Source organism: Neolamprologus brichardi, chromosome 18 (genome assembly GCF_056152115.1).
Source record: "Neolamprologus brichardi isolate AB-2024 chromosome 18, ASM5615211v1, whole genome shotgun sequence".
NCBI lineage: Eukaryota > Metazoa > Chordata > Actinopteri > Cichliformes > Cichlidae > Neolamprologus > Neolamprologus brichardi.
In genome coordinates this window covers 20,818,120-20,839,995 of record NC_142121.1, presented here as the reverse complement: position 1 = coordinate 20,839,995, position 21,876 = coordinate 20,818,120, and the positions used below count along the sequence as shown (strand labels likewise).

Here is a 21,876-nt window from a genome sequence, read left to right as displayed (position 1 = left end):
TGTTGATGAAATGAGATTACTTGGAGATATTCTCAGCGACTTAACTCACAAGGAACACACATCCTAGACAGTTATTGGGCCACAGGGAGGCATTAACCATGTGTAGATGAGCCAATACATCAGTGATCTGGACTTATCTTTTCCCCGGAGTCTACCACCTACCATAAGAAAGCAGTGAGCCAAGAGGAATGGATAACAAAAAAACAACAACATATAGGTATCATTACTAGTTTTCTTATGGAGGCTGTAGTGTTTTGAAATATTAAGAAAGATGAATTATTAATGATAACTGAGTAGTAGAAGGTTTTATTATTGCAACTTCACAGTTTTACATGTTCCAGATTGCGAGCACAATAACTGAATAATACTTGAACATAAACATAGATTAGCCAATTATCCTATAAAGAAAGAGAAGATATGATATATAGCCAAGCAAACACTTACAAGAATATAGATCTATAAAACAAAAAACAACAAAAATATTTAATAAATATGACATTTTTACGAAATGGAAAATGATAAAAATAAACAGCAAAAAGTGGAGTTTGATTTTTATTTAACAAAAAAACAAACAAAAGACATTGTGTTTCAAATAAAATGAGCTGTGTTTATTTTTCTCCAACTTAATGCACTGAAAATAGAGAGCACTGTAACACAGCTCTGGCTCTGATAATAATGCTTGTCAGAGCTGTCTTACTTTGCTTGGGATCTGTAATGTGATTAATGATTACAAGAAAAGCCTCTACTTTTCTACTTTTAATTACATATAAAGTATGAGGACCAAATGTGACACTAATCCAAAAATAACAAGGCTGCATTTTCTTCTTCACGTCTCCAATTCACTGTGATGACCTCACATAATTGGTTGACCCTACCCACATTTCCTTAACTTCATGTACTGTGGGCTGTACAATGTATGCCACATGCCAACACTGTTGCTAAATCATTTATAGACGGTAAAGATGCTGAGGCATAGCATCACGCAAGCTTTATGACAATAAAAGCAGTGCAGTTTGGGTGTGTCACAGACAGAATTTTTTTTTTCCTGTTTTAAAGACACAGTCTTTAGAGGGGGAGGGGGTTGTGTGTGTGTGTGTGTGTGTGTGTGTGTGTGTGTGGGGGGGGCAGTCTTAAGTTGGATAACCCCAAAGTTTGATTGTGATTGTGCTCTACAAATTAGTCTCCATTTCCAGTGCACGTGATAGTCATACTTCTCCTGTTAACATAACATCAGCTTTCTCCACGTTGATGTTATGGATGGAGCCGGGCTTGACAGCAATGTCCCCTGCCTCCACTTCCCTGTATTTCCCTGATGGGTCCTTCTTGAAGACTTGTTTCATCCTCTTCTTTATCTCAGGGTCGGGGCAGTACAGGTACTCATACAAACCAGCAGCCAAGATACCTCCGAGAATAGGTCCCACCCAGTAGACCTAACACAAGCAGCAAGGCAAACACCTTAATTAGTCAATTGGTTAATCGGTGCCTTGTTAGAGGTAGGTAAGTTTTGTGTCTGCAGGCTGAAGTGACTTCTGAATATGACGGCAGACACAGTGAGAACGAGTTACACTTGGTGTCATTCACATCATGGAGAAAGGGAACACCCAATTTTTATGTCGCTAGGCAAATTATTTTAATTAGCAAATAATTACACATTAATAAACTGTGACTTGATGCCTTGAAGGCTATGATGAGTTAAATAAATGGTCTGGCAAGGGTTCACTCAACTCATTCAATTAGGATTAGCTCTTCATTGATCTCAGTTCAGCATTTCTAAAACTCACAACTAACTAGTCACCCTCAGTTGAGGCTTTTTTTTTTATTGAACCAACTTAAAGAGACAGTTCTCACCTAAAAAGGATGTTTATACTGTATATTTGTCATGCATAACATGTAAATTCCACACAGAAAGACTGACCTTTCTCTGCTATAACAGGGAAGAAATGCTGAATTAAATTTCGCCTGCACAAACTCCTTAAAGTAAGAATAACGTTATACAGAAGGATCTCTCACCCAGTGGTTCTCGAAGTTAAGTGTGACCATTGCAGGACCAAAAGAACGGGCAGGGTTCATGCTGGCTCCTGTATATGGGATCTGCAATATGGATAATAACACTGATTTTAGTCTAAAAGGACTGTACATCATAAATTTGCATATTATATTTATATATATATATATATATATATTTGTATGATGCATTTACTAAACAGCCCAAATGAGAAATCAGTTGTGCGGTGTGAGAGATGATATCTGTTTCCCTGTGCATTTATTTTCTCTGCAGGTTTCAGGAAGCCCCCAGAGATTGGTTGCCATGCGATGGCAACCTCCAATAAAGAAGCGCATGTGGGTGTGAACACTGACAAGCGTGAGTATCACACATTCACGAATAGATGCTTGATCCACCTGCTCTTTTTCCACTGAAAAAGCTTGCACTTGGAAAAGAACTTGCTCTGAAATTCTTTCATTTGGGAATGTAATGTGAGCTTCAGGTTAATCTTTAAATCTGTTTCACTGCTAGTTGTAGGAGTACTAGATGAGTCAGCTGATATGTAGATGTGTTTGCAGAAAATTTCTAAGGCTTTGATGTAGTTAAATTTTTTATGTATAAGTGATCTGAATATACAATTCCTGTGAATGTGACATTATTTCTATCTATATGTATTTATTTAACTTGCTGAAAGCTACTTACTGCAAATAAGTGCCCTATCACTACAGCAATGCCAATAGCCAGGCTTGCAGAACCACCTAAGTCTGTGCGTTTGGGATCACAGGTGGCGAAGACGGTAAAAACCAGTTCAAATGTGATCAGGAGCTCCACAAGAAAGCCGTGTCCCACTGATATGGTGGAATTCACCTAGGATTCAGAATCAGAATACCTTTTTAGGAAATGATGCGGTTGGGAAACAAATGATGAAAAGAAACAATAGGAACAATACTAAAAACCTATTTTACATTTATCATAACCATAAATAACAACCAAATTCTTACTGTGGTCACACCAAAGGACCCTCTGACAGCAGTAGGTGTGACTAAGTAGAGAATCCCAGCTCCTGTAATAGCTCCCAGGCACTGAGCTGCCACATAGAACACAGCCTTTGCCAGGCTCAGTTTTCTAGTTACAACCATAGCTGCAGTGACTGCAGGGTTAATGTGTCCACCACTGATGTGGCCAAAGCATTGCACCATAGTGGCAATACTAAGGCCAAAGCACAGAGAGATAAGGACTAGGTCAGCTGGCGGAGGCTTCTCCTCCCCTGCAGCCCAGTTGATGGTGGAGCCCAGGCCAAGAAGGACAAAGATGAGTGTGGCTAGGTATTCTCCAGACACAGCCCTCCAGAAGTCCTTGGTCCAGATCCCTTTAAATGCCACCATTATGTTCTGACAGTTACACCAGGACAGCAACCTCCTGGCAAAAAGAATAATGAGAAAAATGATTAGCCTACTTGTGGATTCCTAGTGTGTGCATGTGGCTGGAATTGTACTGAACCCTATCAGAGCAGCTGCCTTTGGGCAAAACATTTATAACTCCACTAGGGATTTAAGCAAGTGACTTTTCCATGACAAAATGCAATTGAGAACATTCTTTAAACATTGTGCATAAGGGCAAATTATCATTCTTAGAGTCAAAGCATACAACTTTTAATTGCTGCTACTCAGTGGACTTTAACCAGGATGAGGAAAGACTGTACATCGTTTGAGTATTAATGCTAAAAGGAATCTGTTTTGTACAAATTCAAATATCTGCAAATCAAAAATGTACGTTCAAAAAACAATATAAGACCTGCAAACCTGCAGGACAACAAACAATAACTTTGAAAAAAAAAATACAAACAAAAATCTAAAACTTACCGAAAGCAATAATGTATTCTCTCTCTCCTTGTCCCCATAATGTGAAATATATTTCATTCATGCGTCCTGATGATCTTTTCAACCAGCAGAGACACTTGACTCTTCATTTTATCTACTGTACAAGTTGTAATTGCTGTGACCTGCAGTACTTACAGAGGAGCAGCAGGTCGTGCATGCGCAGGGTTGTTGGAGAAAGCAGGTCTGTCAGATGAGCATGATCCACTCATTGTGCCCTGGGATTGCATCCAGCAGCTTTATTAGGTTACTACCCGAGCATCCCCTCACAGGAATTAAACATCCTGCTCAGGAGGAGGAGTCAAGAGATTTGCCTGCTGAGCAAACAATATCTCTCACATTTACTCATTCAGTGTCAAATCGTATTCATATTGGAGCTTTGAAAACTTGCAGGAGTAAGAAGAATATTTACAAATGATTATTTTTTAAGGTGCAAAGTCAAATAAAAAATAATAAAATAAATCACTCACTCAACTTCATCTGTTAATGACCCAGAAGTGTTAGATGGTAAATGGCCTGTATTTGTATAGCGCTTTTTCTAGTCCCTAAGAACCCCAAAGCGCTTTGCACAACCTGTCACCCACCCATTCACACACCCATTCACACACACATTCACACACTGGTGATGGCAAGCTACATTGTAGCCACAGCCACCCTGGGATGCACTGACAGAGGCGAGGCTGCCGGACACTGGCGCCACCGGGCCCTCTGACCACCATCAGTAGGCAATGGGTGAAGTGTCTTGCCCAAGGACACAACGGCCGAGACTGTCCAAGCCGTGGCTCGAACCAGCAACCTTCCGATTACAAGGCAAACTCAACACACTAGGTGGAGTTTGCTCATGGGAACAGAAAAAGTTCCCGTCAAAAGTCACAACAACATCTACATTCTTGCACTTTACAGATGAAGTCAATAGGATAGGGAGTCTGTGCGCGTGTAATTGCGTGTATGTAATTGGAGTGACATATTTGTCACAAATGCAAAGAAACAAATATTATTTGACACTTCTGAGATCTTTAACGTTCATTTGACAGCTGAGTCAAACTGACCCAAACAGTATCTATGCCATATAAACATGCAGGAGGGTTTGCAGATTTTCATCTTTTATGGTGATTACACTTATTAATCCAAGCAAAGAAGTTTTACACTATTAAAACTATTTAACTATTCAGTTTAAATATGCCCCGGGTCAAATTTACCCAGGAACATCACTACTGTTACTGAGAGACGAACACAACAGGAGGGTTAAATGTGTTCAGTAACAACCAGACAAGTTTTTTCTGCCTTCTACATCTCTTATTCACTCCTCCTCACTGTTATCTATCTCACTGTCCTCACTGTCAGAAATGATTTCCCTAACATGCATTTGATAATATGTCATAACATTCAAACCAACCTCAAACAAGTGTTAGAAAAACATCCATTACTGCAGAGTGTTGCTCTGAGTCGAGGAAAAGTGAATTTCTAAATATGCTAAATTAAGTAAAACTGAAAAATCCTGACAGGAGGCTTCTCTGCGCCTTTACTACTTCTATTACTTTGCTATCACTATTATTATTATTACTCTTGTTTTGGCTTCTCTTCACTGGTTGTCAATAAATTTTAGGTTTCAATTTAAAATTTCAGTTTGAACTTTTAGGGCTCTACATGGTAAAGCTCCCCAATGTATCTCTGACCTGTTGAAACCTCATGCTTCTTCCCCAGCACTTAGGTCTTCAGGTCAGAGGTTGCCCTTGGCCCCACGTACTCAGTTCCAAACACATGGGGATCAGGCTTTTCAGGCAGTGGCACCGAGGTTGTGGAATTCTCTTCCACTGTCTTTACGCTGTGCAGACTCCACTGACTCTTTCAAAAAGCAGCTGAAGACGTTTCTATACAGACAAGCTTTTAATTAATTTGTTGTTTTATATTATTAATTTATTTTTATTTCTGGTATGGCACTATAAAGAAATGTTCCAAAGCAAATAATCTTACCTTCTTCTTACATTTTATGACCATGTGTGAGAAAAGGCAGTTGAGCCATTGGTGCTTTGGTTGCAATGATTTAAGGAAAAAAAGGACAAACAGCTTGAAAATCTTCAAGTTGCCAGAGCTGAACTATTGCAGGGGAGCGTTAAACACAGACATGCTGAGTAGGTTACTGTAGCAGAAATTCTGACTGTAGTTCCGTATGTCATTCAAATGTTAGCCTTCATATCAGACAGCATACCTAACAGTGGTTAAATATGAAGCTGTAATCGCTAAACACAAAAGCAGTACTTTACTGATGTAGTGTATTGACACAACTAAATCAAACATGTTGATTAACTTTCTCTGACAGACATTCTTACAGTAGTTCTGGATGTCATTCAAATGACAGGCTTATCAAGCAGAGAGCATACAAAACAGGGGAAACTATTAAGCTGTAATCGTTAAACATAAAAGCAGCACTTTCCTCCTGTAGTTTATTGACACACTTGCATCAAACATGTTGATTTAGTTTCTTTAACAGACATTCTTACAGGACGTTAGGTTGGCATTCAAATGATATGTTTATATAGTAGGCAGCATATGTGAGAGAGGTCAAATATTAAGCTGTAATCATTCTTGCTGTGCAACTGCCCATTTATAGTCACGTTAGGTGTCCACCCGTTTATCACGGCCCATTTAAAAAGTTGTAAACAATAAAACCCCTCAACAATAATAAGGTATGGTAATCCCAAAATAGCTTGTTATGAAAAGTTTGCCATATTTAGATATTACACTGGAATTATTGTAATACCTTGAATGAAAACAAGGTATATCAGGTTAAAAAACTATTCAAGCAAAATGTTTTGGCTAAAGTGATTTTATACAAAAATACATTATACTAAATATAAACACTATAAATACCATACCATAAATACTGCTTAAATATCTACATTAAAATGAGACAAAATTACACTGATTCTATCAACAGTTAAAAATGTTACGATCATAACTTAACATGAAGCTGTGAAAAGGATCATATACATAATTTACAGTTTTACTTTTGGTTCATTATGCTTCATGAATCTTAGAATTTGTTAGTTTGATTTTTGGAATTTAGTTTTTAGATTGTAGATTTGCTACTGTATCTACTTCCACCATAAAAAAACATGTGTACAGATCTCACACACAATATTTTTTCAAGTGAACTCATTCAGTTATTTAGGGTGAGAAGAGCAAATTAACAAAACAGGAATAAAGAGTGCTTTGTTTTGTCCTTTTGAACATCACCTCATTGTTTAAACAAGGCAAGACCACTGTGCAAAAAGTTTTGGGGATTAACCCCATTAACACTGGCCTAGTTTGACAGTCTGTTGGTATACACACATCCAAGTTATCAGCTTAAGAAGATGTGCAACGACCATTAAAACCATAAATTGTATGTTTACTTCTGTAGAAATGAAAGCAAATATAGTCCACATTCCTGTTTTATCTGGATGAAATGCTCAAGTGTTTCAAAATCATCAAGCACCTGCAGATGCACACCGTTGTCCAAATCACTGTTCCATGATAGGTCTCTAGAAAGAAGTGGGCTAGATTTGGCATTTGGAAAAACAAATGTCATATTTATCATGCTTGCATTACCTTTGCCGATGCTGATATAGCTCTCACTGTACAAATAGTCCCTTCCTTTGTTTTTATATTGAGCCTTTGCAGTCTCTCTTTGCAATTTGTGTGACCTCAATCACAATGAGTAGTTTTATGGTTAGGTGAGTGGGAATGCAAAAATGTATACAATTGTCAAATTTGTGCTCGACAAGACTAAAAATTAGGTAATTAAAATTACGGCTAACGGGTGTATTTTTCCATTTTAATGCATCTAGCCAAACAACGGGGAACCACTTACTGGGACAGAAATTGAACATGGACAGTATATCCTGATTTCTTAACATAAAACTAATTTTTGCAGCCCGGGGCAGTGAAAAAGTGATCCCCTTAGACTGATTGCTAGTTTTGGTCCCCTTGTTTTGCACTGACTTATCAGTTCTGTCACTAGTTAATTAACATAAACTAATGTAAGTCAGTTAACTGCAACCATCCAACCAACCCCATGATATGATGTTCTGTACTTTAACAAGATGGAAATAAACGTTTCAGAACTTTAATTTTATGTACTTATATCCTCAATCCAGCTTCAAAGCACTTTAGCACTTTATTATAACATAACACTATTAAGCATTAGTAAGGCTGTATAAGGCAAGTGCTTAAGTCATCACTTTTATATCACTACTGCTCCTTAATATGACTTTTACAAATACAGATATGTTTATCCAACTGTTACTGTTCTGCCATTTACAGCTATCACTGCTGTACATGGTGTGACTATGTACAGCTATCAGTGCTACTATATCACTGCTAGTAATAATCCTAATCATAGTCATAATCATAGGCATAATAATATATCTGTATTTATAAATGGCTTATTAAGGTTGTCTAATTATATATGAATGGTAGATTAAGCAGTTTTTAATACCTTATCAATTAATAGTGTGACATTATTATAAAGTACTACCCAGTAATGTTAATATGCAAAAGCTTAAATATGTGTCCAAACCTTACTATGTTTTTAAAACTGTAATGCTGAACTACAGTACTTGCATGTTAAAATGCATTAGGTTACATTAGATTTACGTTATCTGCAGTTACATGACTTATCGTATCCATTTTTTGTTCGTGTTAGTGTTCATGTTATCGAACATGAGAGTTACGCAACAATGTTTAAGAGTCACAGCACACGGGCTGAGAACCACTGGTCCAGATTACAATAAAGCTGGGTGCTACTTGATGTCAGCGATGTAAACGTTTAAGCTGAACCTGCTATTGATACAAATAATTGCTTGGAATATCTTTTAGCTGCTGCGATATGAGCTCATCTTCTGTCACATCATTTGGAGAGTGACCTGCTGCTGCCTCACTCTCCTGGCTGTTTCTGAAATGAAGGGTTTCACAGTGTTAAGCTGTGTCATAGCTCATTATGATGAATGCGGTGTCACATTGATTGGATTGCTGTCTTTAACAACTGCTCATACTTAATCCATAGCTAATCCATTCTTAACACATTATCTATGAAGGTTGTTAACAACTGTTTACGTTTTCTTTCTCTTCTTTCAGTGTTTTTTTTTTTTAATATCTGAATTTGCTTTGTTGGTGAGAGACATAGACTAGATACGCATTAGCGGTCACATAAATTATCTATCCGGTGAAGAGTCTAAGTGCGGCATGGACTAAACCATTTTATATTATTTGTAAGGGATAAAAGTGGCATCAGAGAACCTCCACTTACTTTAGGAATCAAGTCTAGTCGTTCAGCTGAATTAGTCAGACAATTTAATTGTTTACTTTGATTATTACTTAGAAATAGGTTCTTAGGTAGTCTGTCCCACTTTACCCCCCAACTATGATCCCCAGCTAGATGCTGGTGGCATTGAGATGGAGTAGTGTGTGAGCCCTGAGTGCACATCTACAATGATTTACTTGTACTGCACATGTAACAATACAATTTTGTCAGACCAAACCTAATGATGCATTCAGTGACCATGTAAGTGACCTTGCTCTAGAAGGACTTTCCCCAAAATTTGTGTTAATATAATTCATGTGTTAGTATTTGTCTTAAAGATCCTTCACAGGCCAACACACAAATTCTGAACCCTAACAACTAACAAAAAGGCCAACAACAAAGTAGAGGTGACTTTGACATACAGTAACATGTGAGAATGTAACGATAAAACACAATGCTTCTTTAACAAAGGAAAAGAAAGAAAAACATACACACTTTATCAAAATATGTTACAGGATTTTGTTAACATAGTACGACTTTAAGATAAAATTCAGTTAAAAGTAACAACTGACAACCTCTCCTCTTCATCTCTCTTCTCATGTCTGTCTCTCTGGTGTTATCTGTGTTAATGTGTCACTGAGTTGCAATATAAATAATTCAGATAAAATCTTTTGAACTTTGACCACACACACACACACACGCACACACGCACACACGCACACACGCACACACGCAATAACATGCAAAATCTCATTTATAGATGACTTATTAGTTGTCCTGCAAACACAACCTTTGCAGGACAACCTTTACCTGTTTGGGCATGAAGGTTACAACTTGTAGAACTTTACCATGTTAAGGTGCAGTTGGGGGTATTTTGAATTACTGCTAATCAGTGTACACGTAACATGATTGATCCACTCTTCACTATAAATTTCAGAAGTTAAATTTTTGTCTCTGAATTTAAAATCTCATTCATGACATAAAGCCATGCAGACATATATTGTTATTGTCATTCATCACACTTGAGTAATGCCAGTAATTACCTTCATGCAAATCCAGCCAAAAAACAACACAGAAATAGTAGTTTCATAGAAGAAGCATTTCTCTTCTTTTAATTACTCTCAATTAAGAAAAACAAACAAAAAAGTCACCTTATGCATAATCTGATAATTATGCATGCATACAGTATTATTTACAATGCTAAATATGGCCACCAGGCTTTCTCATTTTACACTGAAATTTATATGTGCGCACTATACACACTTGAATATTGATGAGCTACATAAATCGTTTAAAACAGTTACTTAGTATCATGTGGGGTTCTTTTCCTGGATCCTGTTCCAATAGTTCCTCCAGGCGTCACACACATCAGAGGAGTCCCTTCTTTACTAATTAAAAGCTTGCTTTAATTCTTCAGATTTGCATGTCTTTAAATTGCAGTTGAGTCGCTTAATGTTTGTTGATATAGTATGAGTTGTGTTTGATTAGGGAGCTGTCCCCTAGATTATGCTGTTCAGTTTCAAATTAAGTCATCTTTAAAGAAAGGAGTTCTTATCGCACTTGTGAAAGTGAAATGTGGATTGTATATATTCCATAAGATGACACTGTATTAAAATATTCAAGCTTTTAATACTTTGTGTATTCACTTTTACTCTTCATGTTTGTCATAAAAGCTTCTAACTTTTAAACATGTGCATACAAGCCATCAAACAAATACAACAACTAAGTGGATTTCATTATCACTTTGGGTATTATTTACCATTTACACATGGGCAGTGGTAATTAATACTTAATACATATTTATTTCAGCTGTAACCTTGGGAATTTATGGAGAGCAACACTGGCAAACTGTCTCTAGTAGTGAACAACTTGCTCGGTAATGTTGCCATGCTTTGTTAGGCAGAAGCTACTGTCTTTGTTATCACTGCACCACGCCAAGTTTTCTACATGCCACAGTGAAGAGAATCCCAACACTGTTATATAATCTATAGGCTTGCCTGGGAACCAAATGTGAGGCCTCTTTTCAAAACTTGTGAAAGGGTTTATTCTTATGGAAGTAAATGAAGCAAATGAATGCTTGTAATGGTCCTGGACTTTGGACTCCCAGTGTTCTGCTTTTGGATTTTGAATTCATTATTAAGCACTCGCTCTTCGGTTATGGTTCTTGTGTTTTGTGGTTTCGAGTTATTTACTTAAAATCTGGGTTTGCTTTACTGCTGTTACCATTTGTTACTTATGGTTTTATGTTTATGTTTTCTTGTCTCTGCCCCTTTTATTTTAGATTAACTATAATTTCTAGTTAATTCCTGTTGTTTGCTGGTATTCTGGGGATTTTTAATTCATTTGTAATTCTGTATATTCTGTTTGTATCAGGTGTTATTCCTAGTAGGTGGTATTCCTAGTACCTTGCTTTTAAATTTTAAATCCCCAGGTCTCGTCTAGTTCAGGTGTGTTTAGTTTCCCTGGCGTCTCTAGACTGCCCTAATTAGTCTTCTGTGTATATCTAGTCACAGTCTAGTCACAGTGGTGTGTGTTCTTGTTTCATGGCCTCATGCCCTTTTAGATTTTGTAGCTTTCTCAGTTTAACACAATGAAAGGCTAGTTTCTGCTACCTAACCTTCTTTCTGTGTGCTCCAATCACGACACTGCTTCAAAAGCTTGTTTGAACTTTGAAATGCAGAGAAAAATGTGCAACAAAATGCATTCATGCAAGTGAATGATGCAGCTAGTACATGTATGCATGCAGCATAAATGGCTTCTCTGTGATTTAAACCTTTTTCTATCCAAGTCAGTGCGCTGTATCTTTTCTTATTTCCCCTGAAATTGTATCCTAGACTCACAGACCAGAGAACTGGATATCCAGTTTCTGCTGTTATTTTAAAGAAAATGGCAAACCAGTGAGGTGAATCAGCACAACACAGAAATGCCTGCACAGTATAAGTGGCTAGCAGCTTAAGTGACATAAGTCAGCTGATCTCACACACACACACACACACACACACACAGATGGACAGAGGGAGAGAGAACAGATATCTTCTCTTTCTTTATCATCTGTTCTGTTTCTCCCTGTCTGTTTCACAGAGGGACCCAAAAGACCTTGAGATTATAGCGCTGTTAGACAAAAACAACTTGAAAGGATCCCACTGTCTTCTGCTCTGGGGAGAGAGCACATTCCATGTCAGCTTCATTACTCCTATTCAATCATGCAGAGAGCATACTCAGATTTTCTACTTGGGCTAACTTAAGCAAAAAGCCCCACTGCTGGGGCAGAAATATGGAGCTAAAAAACAATGTTTCATTTTTATTTTATTTATTAGATTTTTTAACTGAAAGGCAAATATATATATATATATATATATATATATATATATATATATATATATATATATATATATATATATATATATATATATAATTTTTTTTTTTTTTTTAACCTAACCAGAAAGATGTCCCTATAAAATCACCTATTCCCTTATCTCACCTGCCAATGCATAGTTACAGCCAAAACTACTGTGGTTGAGTGAATCTAGATCTTTGGTTTCCTCAACTTTAACACAGTGCACTTCAGTTCCCTCTAGTGGTAGATGGTGGTTCAGACACATCCTGTTATTACTGATGTTTGTTTCTACGCACTTTTCTACCCTTTGGAAAAAGGAAATCTTCATTATAAATTTATCCATATTCTAGGAAGGACACAAAAAATTAATTATACAAGTTTCGCAAACTGGATACTGCTAGATGAGCACTACAAAGTTTATGGAACACAACAGCCATAGGCCACTCATCTCATTTACACATAGCCAGATAACAGTCAACAAAGCGGACAGCTACATTACATAGAGAACAGATCACTAGTTGTCCTGTGTTTACCGTTATATACACTGCAGTAAATGCTCTGTGATTTTAAAAAACAAAACAAAACAAAAAAAGATGAATGTAGCTAAAATGTAAATTTAGAATCCAAACCTTCTTAATTGAAGGGAACCATCTGACCATCCTCACTTGTGGAATTTTTCTAGGGTAGAGTAATACATGTCACAAGAAGCTTTTACAGGAAAATTGCATCACCTTCAGCATAAGTCACTGTCACCTGCCCAGGATTTAATTTTAAGACCCTTTTTTCCCTTTACCCCTATTTTTTCCACTATCTGTCTCGTTCAGTTCTATTGACTTCAAAGACATTCAGTGACTTGACCAGAATTTTCCACTGTTAATACTGTCATTGGAGCTACAGAAAAACTGTATAAAAAAACTGTATGTAAAAACATGATTATCAGCAGAAGCTGGAAAACAACCGAACAGTCTGTCTAACACATGTAGTTTGACACTTAGTTTCACTCCCATTTTGCATATTTTACAAAAGGTAGTGACACAAATGCTTTAGGTTTTATAACTCTGTCAGTCCTGAGCATATCATGTTGTCTTTCCACTTCATTTGCAAACTGGGAGACTGAGAAAATCCAGCCTCACTAAGCATGTTATGTACTGTCAAGATCAGTTTGGGACCTACCACCCACTCACCAAAGATCATAAATATCTTGCCTTCACAGCAACAACTGTGTGTTTTGTTAAGTGATTTTGCCTGCATTCTTGTGTTTTTCATTGCAGCAAATGACAAGATCATTAGAGGGGAACAAATTCTTCTGTGTTGTGGAAGTTAAGTAAATAATGAGAGAGTGGCTTTCAGGCCTTTTAGATTTTCCACAGTGTCAAGGAAAGATGATTCAGGCTCTTGTAACACTGCAGAAATGAATATCTCACAACTGGTTACTGCCTACTGTATGTACACACACACACACACACACACACACACACACACACACACACACACACACACACACACATATATATACATATATACATTTAATTCACCACCTGGAGATGAGCTTCATAACATAGATTATAATATAACTGTTCTGTCTTTTTTTTTCAGAAAGAAAAGGTTGAAGCAGTGAATAATCTTGTTTCCTAAATTGATGCAAAATGCAAAGCTGATGATGTATGGCATGGTACCAGTACATGTCTAGATACAGCCACCCTTATTATTTTTCTAATAAGAAAGGATGATGTGCGTCGTAAAAAGGTCTTAAAGAAATAAAAGAAAATCCCAATTTCCTCAGTTCGCCTCAGCCCTGTTAAAGTTTCCTTATCTTTAAACTTTGGTTATTACAGTCTGCAAGTTTGTGTTCTGGTTCAAGCCCACTGCTCTTATCAGCCCCATTTCCAGCTGCTAGAAAAAGGAAAATTTGGGAGTAGCTGTTGAACATGAAATTTAGCAGTTAAATGTCTCCTTAAGGATGGTGAAGATCAAAACAGGGCTTAGAGGGGAATAAATGGACAGAATCCTGGCACATGGATGCCGATGGCTCTACATCAGTAATGCTGAGAAGCTCTCTCTATCATCTTACTGGTTTAAGTCAATATAGAGTTTGTAGCTTGTTGCACGGCCTCCATTTGGGCAAAAATGATTGACAATTTTACATTTGCAAAACCTGATTTTAACCCTTTTTTTGGGCTGTCCATTTGTATGATTATAAAGCTACTACAACACTATCATAGCTACTCTAACATTACAGTACAAAGTCTAATCAATTTTGTTCAGCCAGCACTGAAAACATCACCCAGAGGGGGGGGGGGGGGGGGGGCTGAGATTTGTACCACACTGTTGTCATGTCTGGATAAAATTACACTCCAAAAAGCCTACACCATCTTCACACATCTTCAATCCTGGACAAGTAGATGGTTCAGATAAATGTCTGAATATTTTTCCTCATTTTTCGGTCGCTATACTTGTCAAGCAATGTTAGAAGAAAACCACAGTGCACACAAGCTCCAAAAACACTCGTATATATGTCATTCTGACACGTGTAGACAGAATGAACACGGTCTTTCTCATTACCAAGCCTTCATTGAGGCAAGCTGTCAGGTTGAAACCCACAAGAGCCTACTGCAGATGCTGCAAACCATCAGCATCAACTCCCAAATCGAAGGAAATAGGATGTCTGCAAGCATCAGCATTAGAGGGAAAAGAAAATATTTACGAGGTAAGCATTCAAACTGAATTTTTGATTATAAGCTTACTCTTCCACAAGGTGTTGGTCCATTGGGTTCGGCTTGAGTTTACAATCTGCTGTCAGAGCTGCCAGTAGACAGATTTAACTATTTTACTAATATGGTCATACTCTGGGCAAAAATCTGGATGTCCCAGTAGTAAAACCTTCCTTCAATAACACAACACTGATGCTCCACATTTTTTAGAGTTAGAATGAGTGAGAGAAATCTCCCAAGACTTCCACCGACAACTTCTTTATCGGCTAAGGTGATCAATATGTTATACTTGTGAGCTATAGAGCTTCGCTCCTCATGAATTGATCCATGCCATCCATGCTCTTGTTTAGACCAAGGTCAATCAATAAATCATATACAAATGACTGTGAATATTGTGCAAAAAGGGCAATAGAAAAAAAAAAGAAGCGCTAAGTCGGCCGATTATTGATTTTTTTTTTTTATACCAACCATTTTTTTTAATATCTTTAAACTGCATCATATTCACGCCACATATCAGGGATGATTAATGTTTTACTCTATAACCTATTGTTTACAGTCAGAGTACAAGCTAAAAGTGGAAACTAAAACTTGTCAATGAGGAAAACATCTTAAAGTTACTGAGGCAAATAGGAAGACATTCACTTATTTGTCAAGTCAAAAGGTGAGGGCTTTACCACTCCACCAGTGCCTTAATACTTATGTGACACCAACTCTCAAAGCCAACACTTTTTTAAGTCATGAGGTCTTATATTAGGGGTTTCTAAGAAAGGCAAATCCACACAGCAAAGAAATAAAAAGTAGAAAAGACAAAAGACTTGAAAAAACTTCAATAAATGAGACTTCTACAGAGCAGAAAACCCAAGGGTGTGATGGGGATTTTTGTCTGGATTCTGTAGCTTTTCAAGTAAAAATGCTTCTCCTTTATCTGTTGTTTCATAAAACCTCCTTTAGGAGTAGACCACATTTTTACAGAGAACAAAAGGAAAATACCAAATCTCGTCAGCTAGCTTATGTTCCACCAGTTTCATTTAAAATGTGTAATTCATTAGTTATAGTTATATTTTCTCTTTCTCTCTGTGTGTGTCTCTCTCCTTCTTTTGTAATTCTAGGGCACTTCCACTTATAAATCAGCCTCTGGCAGATTTGCTACTGAATGTTGCCTCTTTGGCCTCAGTGCCAACTCTGCTCTTTTCATTGTGCTCCTTTTTTTAAAATATACTCTTTGATGGCAGTCATTCATCAGCTCGGTCCTGGAAACATTTCACTCCTTTCCATTTGCCAAAAACAGGCTGGTGTTGTAGTCGGGCCAGTAGAAAGAAATATACCCGTTGTTTTTTTTTTTTTTTCATCGATCACCTCACTCATAGAGAAAGGAGCTGCCTGTTGGGCCCAAAAGAACAGCAAGGTAATGTATGGACTGCCCACAGGTCAATGATTACCCTAGATCCCAGGCAATCAGGCCAATGATAAAACAACAGAAAACATGAAAATAGATTAAAATAAAATGGATGAGATAACTAAAGTAGAGTGTTCTTTTTCCGGAAAGGATTATATCACAAGTATAATTGTTATAATTGTTACTGTTTAGTTTCTGAAAAAAACAGGGTCTGTGCCTGGGGAGAGATCTTTCAGAGGTCTGAGAAATTAATCTAGTCTAAAAGTGAAATTTTGCAGAGAGTCTGCATACAGAGAGGAGATTCACAATTTTAAAGATGTAAGCTCTGCTAGGCAGAGGAAGATGCAATTCAGACGCAATATTGGAAGTGAAAGATCCATGATTTCTACCCTTGACTTATGGACTTGACTCAAACTCTAGCATACTTTAGTGTCTCCTCCACCAATTTTGAGCTCTTTTTAGTCTGATCAAAGCAAAACAGTGGGATGCTCCTTAGATATAACCTGTAGTTACAAGAACGTATTTGGTGTATAGACTGGATACACTCCCTACAGATGTTAATTTTTAAGTACTGGTTTTGGTTTAGGAAACAGAGCATGCAGAGTTTCTGTCTGCATACATCATTTACAATATGGATTTTGCTTCAGGCCAAGAAAGAGAAGTCACACCTCCAGAAAGACAAAATCATCTAGCACAACACTGTAAAAAGCAAAACCTATATTTTTGTCAACACGGCATGAATAATAGTAGCTGTATGATAAATGTGCAAAATGTTTTTTTAATTTAGTGTCACACACAACAGCGGTTTTTAGAATCATAAAAGAGTTGTGATGAACACGGCGAATGGGTATTTCACTTGTTTACAGCAATAGACCTGACGAAATGTTTGTTGGGCTTTTCTAAACTGATGTAGGTGCTGAGTGAAGCCTCAGGATGGTGCCAGTGTGCTTTGAAACACTGAGACCATGGCCACCTACAGATTAAAAACAGATCCTCAGCTTTACAGTCTGAGTGACAGTCTTAGTGGCATCATACAGTATGACATTAACTTAACAGCGAATGCTGTGACACAGTATGAGCTCTCTTTCAGCTTTCTGATATTAATATTTCTATCAGTCTTATCCCAGGATGATGACTTAATAAGAAAAGCATGCTTAAAAAAAAAAAATCTTCAGAGCTTTTCCAGTTGTGTCAACATCCCAGCTTGTGGCAACTCAAGCAATGTCTGCATGCAAAAATATTGGGAAAATGGCTTGAGAAGTTACTATAGATACATAGATAGATCAATAGATAAGTGTGAATCATCCCTGTAAGAGTAATAATCTTTACTGCTCAGTCCTGCAGTACAGGAACAGGAGACGTTTGTTTAGTGTGCTTCTCTGCCTGACCAGTGTTACGTGGGGGGTTGCTGAGGATGACCTGCAACATGATCCTTATACAGCTCTCCTGCACAGCACGCACAAAGTCCAGTCTCTCCTAGTTGGCTCCTAGCTGAGCTGGCCATTTTAACCAGCTTGTCCCACTTCTTACTGTCTTTATGAGTGATGTTTTTAACCCAACAAACCAAAGCAAAGAAAAAGACACTGAAAACAAGTGCATGATGAAAGCAGTATAATATCAATATTTCATGACGCATATTAAAGGATTCAAGTCTCCTGAGAATAAAGCTCTACCCTTTGTTGCAGAGGGTCTCAGTGTTGACAGACCAGTCCGTTTTGTCATGAAGGTGCACACTGACATATTGTCCAATGTATGATATGTCCAACCCTTGAGTGCATCTATATAATAGCTGCATTGATATGACATAAAAAAGCTTGTTGTTGTTGTTGTTGTTGTTGTTGTTGATCTTGTGGTAATCAACAAGATAAAACAAGCCAAGCCAACTGGAAAGCATTAAAATTTAATAAAGCACCCTGCTACAGGTTACCACAGTTTGTTGGGTAAACCAGCACTGTCATAATATGGAGAACAGAGTACAGGTGGGGAAATGTTCTTATTGCTTTCTTGATTTGAATATTATAATTTCTGTATTGTTAATGTAGGGTAGAGCCAGTGTCTATCTATCAACTACTACTACTACTCTACTACTACTACTACTAGTACTACTAGTACTACTGATGATGATGATGATGATGATGATGATGATAATAATGTCAGACTATTCCTTTAACAAAGTCAGAACAGTGGTGAAAATTAATCTGACAGTAGTAGAGATGACCACACCTTTGGCTTAAGAACCACTGTTATCGCCAACATCAAGAAGACAGTGTGGCTGTGGAAACTCAGATGCATGTTTATCTGAGTTTCCACAGCCACACTGCCTGTCTAAGTTCAAAATGCATAATTGTGACCTTAGAATAAAAAGTTCTGGAGAGGCTGCATAGAAAGAATATGAAGTAGAAAACTTATTTCCTTCACTTCAGTCGCTAAGTCAAAACAACTTTTTCCTAGAGAAAGAGCATGCAGCATGTTTGTACACAAAAACACACACACACCCGTGTGTATGTATGGTCATTGCTTAAATCTAACAGATCTTCCAGACACCAGCAGAGTGAGTTATTTTATGTGTACTAATGTTATTTCTGTGTGCAGTCACAGACTTTCCAATAAACTTTAGGGTAGTTTGTCAGGATTTTCTTATCATGTTTTCCGAGGATATTTGTGCACATAGTAGACTTTGCTGAAAAAAAGAGGAAACAGTGTGAATTTAAAGTTGTAAAACTGTTCAAGAAAAGTGTGGGAGGACACTGAGTTTTGGGAGGGGGTGGGGGTGGCATTGTTCCCTCATGTAAGTGAATGTGACAGATCCTCACCCAGGAGAGCACTTGTACTGAGCACTCACTAGAGGCCAGCAGGGCCACCTGTCACATAGATCTGTGACTAAAGAACTCTATTAGCAAACAAACACCCAGGGATGACACACACACATGCACCGACCACACACACTTACACAAACATGCATGAACGCAAGCACACGCGTTCAAAGTGAATATGCGAATGGAGCTGTAAATGTAAAGCGACTTGGTAGGAAGACAATAAATAGGGTGAGGGGTAAGACAAGAGTAGATTGAAAGCCCCATTTGACATCAATGCACATTTTAACGATCCTGTTCTCCACAGTATACCCTGCTTGTCACAACAGTCCACATTGAACATTTCCCCTTAATATGATTTACTTTACATATAGGTTGTGTGTTGTGATAAAACAAAATGTCCTTCTTAATACTTGCGAGGTGGTGCATAACCATGTTTCATCCTGTCAACACTCCACTTGGCATATGACAATTATTAAGATGGATTGGCAGTAAATTGTGTACCCTGACACGTACAGTGCATTTGATAGGAAAAGTGTTCAAACAGAATCATCTGTATTACAAATGAGCTTCAAGTAGAGGTGAAAGGCACACTTAACTCGCCTTTCAGGTCTTCTGCTTGTGACTTTTTATTATCTTATAGTCTAAAATAATGACCCGTCAAACACTGTTTATACATAATATAACTTATTTAATGTGCAGGGATACCCCCTCTGGAATAGGACAGCCAGAGGTTTTTTTTTTCTTCTTTTTTTGTCAACACTGTCACTCTGTTGTGATCAAAAAAATCTTAATCATATGTGACACAGCCACATCAACTTGAAAACCACTAAAGTTATGCTGGCAGGGCTCTTTGGTTCCTGTCCTTGAAGCCTTTTTGTCTTTTTTTAACTTCTTGCCCCCCGTCTCTGTCCCTGCAGAGAGAGTAGTGATGATGTTTGATTTTTAAATGGCTGCAGGAATAATATCCATGAAATCAGGGATGATCGTTGCTGTCTCACAAATCACTACCCCTCCATTACTCCCGTTCTGCAGCCTCTCACGTGATGCTGTCTAGCTGATCCAGAGAGAGAAATTCATTGGAACAGGTGGTGCTGTGGACCATATCCCATTAGTGTGGCTGCCAAAGGCTGGTCCCTGTAGGAGTAAACCCTTCCCTTAATGCACTATAGGCGCAAGCTATTGTATATAGATATGAATTTATGGGCTAAAACATACTTCTTATGGGAAAACAGTCAAGGATTGATGGGCATCTGTACCATATTTTTATTACTGTATAATGCATTCTTTTATTTTTCTTTTTTTCAAATCCTTTTTATGTGAGCTTGAAATTAGCCTGGAAACATTCAGAGAACACTCATTTGCAGCGAAAGTCAGTGGCTGAAATGCACACGTAGGCCTGATGTGTGTATTGTGGGTGCATGTGAAGGGCGGACGTGGCTCCGACTTTGCCTTTGACGGGCTCGGCTGTTAGCCTCTGGCTTCATGACTCTTCCCACATGGCGACACATTATGGCAACAGTTTCCATCCTATCCGCAGAACGAAGGGAAATGTCAAAACAAATGAAAGTCACTGTTCACAGTGAAGTGATCAAACAGTTTAAGAAAATGAAATGGACAACACTTCAGACAGTAACAAACTAGAGACCTCTATTCAATCGAATTTAACCAGCTGCAATGCTCATGCTTGATGCACACTCGTTATGTACATGCATTATTATGCATGTTTATGCACATGATAAATCAAATTTATATAGTAAAAGTATAGTGGGCGCTTAAAAATATATTAGAAATGTAAAAAGAACAAAGGGTTAGGGTTAATGCTGGGGTGCCACTGCCCCTATGGCTTTCCTCGTCCATCTCCCTGTTATTCAGTATCCGTGGGTCAGACCACAGCTATCTTCAAGCTTGACCTTCATTTCGAAAAGTAAGGTAATGTCAAAGTTTTGCGACTGTTTCATGCTCAGTTACAGTTCTGTCTTGATGACAAAATCTGTCCCCAGAAAGACAGAGAATGATAAACATCAACCACAGAACCACAGTGCTGTGGTAGTTCCTGCTATACAAAGTGTCTCCAGGAGCACATTAAGCAATGAGAAATTATGTCCTAAATATGACACATAAACTAGATGAATGAAACTTTGAAGCAAGAAGCCTTTTCTTGGGCAGCAAATTTAATGTGGTGTATTTATATGGTGTCGTGGGCTAATCTTTGTGGCCGTTAATTAAAAAAGATCAAGGAATGATGTTCAAAATCCTATCAACAAAGGTCATCATTCTGTAAGGAAGGATGAAAAATCAATCGTTAGCATTTTTCAGTTGAAGTTAACATTTTCTTTTTATGGAAATTGAGAACAAGAGCAATAGCACTAACTTACTGAAAGTAAAAATCAAGTAGAGAGCAGCTGCTTGCACCACATTGGAACAGGAGAAATTAAAGGAATAGCTTCCATCATTTTATTTTCACAATCTTG

General features: G+C 37.7%; 1 protein-coding gene across 2 annotated transcripts; it reads right to left on the bottom strand.

Annotated features, from left to right (window-relative positions):
* Positions 1-1,122: 1,122 nt before the first annotated feature.
* Positions 1,123-4,091, bottom strand: LOC102788213 (aquaporin-4-like). Of its 2 annotated transcripts, none has more exons than XM_006786443.3 (5): positions 4,000-4,091; positions 2,986-3,403; positions 2,687-2,851; positions 2,011-2,091; positions 1,123-1,430 (listed from the first exon to the last, which is right to left on the bottom strand). In XM_006786443.3, the coding sequence occupies exons 1-5, from the start codon at positions 4,089-4,091 to the stop codon at positions 1,206-1,208; spliced, it is 981 nt and encodes a 326-aa protein (XP_006786506.2). In that variant the 3' UTR covers positions 1,123-1,205. The 2 variants fall into 2 exon arrangements, with proteins under 2 accessions (XP_006786506.2, XP_006786507.2); XM_006786444.3 differs by having other exon boundaries at positions 3,847-4,066.
* Positions 4,092-21,876: the final 17,785 nt, after the last annotated feature.

What these genes read in the sequence shown, in the direction of transcription:
- LOC102788213 (XM_006786443.3), bottom strand. Translation starts at nt 4,091, where the DNA reads ATGCAATCCCAGGGCACAATGAGTGGATCATGCTCATCTGACAGACCT. An exon ending in GCACGACCTGCTGCTCCTCT is followed by an intron (nt 3,404 to 3,999) that starts GTAAGTACTGCA and finishes TCTTTTTGCCAG; the next exon opens with GAGGTTGCTGTCCTGGTGTA. An exon ending in GGTCCTTTGGTGTGACCACA is followed by an intron (nt 2,852 to 2,985) that starts GTAAGAATTTGG and finishes TCTGAATCCTAG; the next exon opens with GTGAATTCCACCATATCAGT.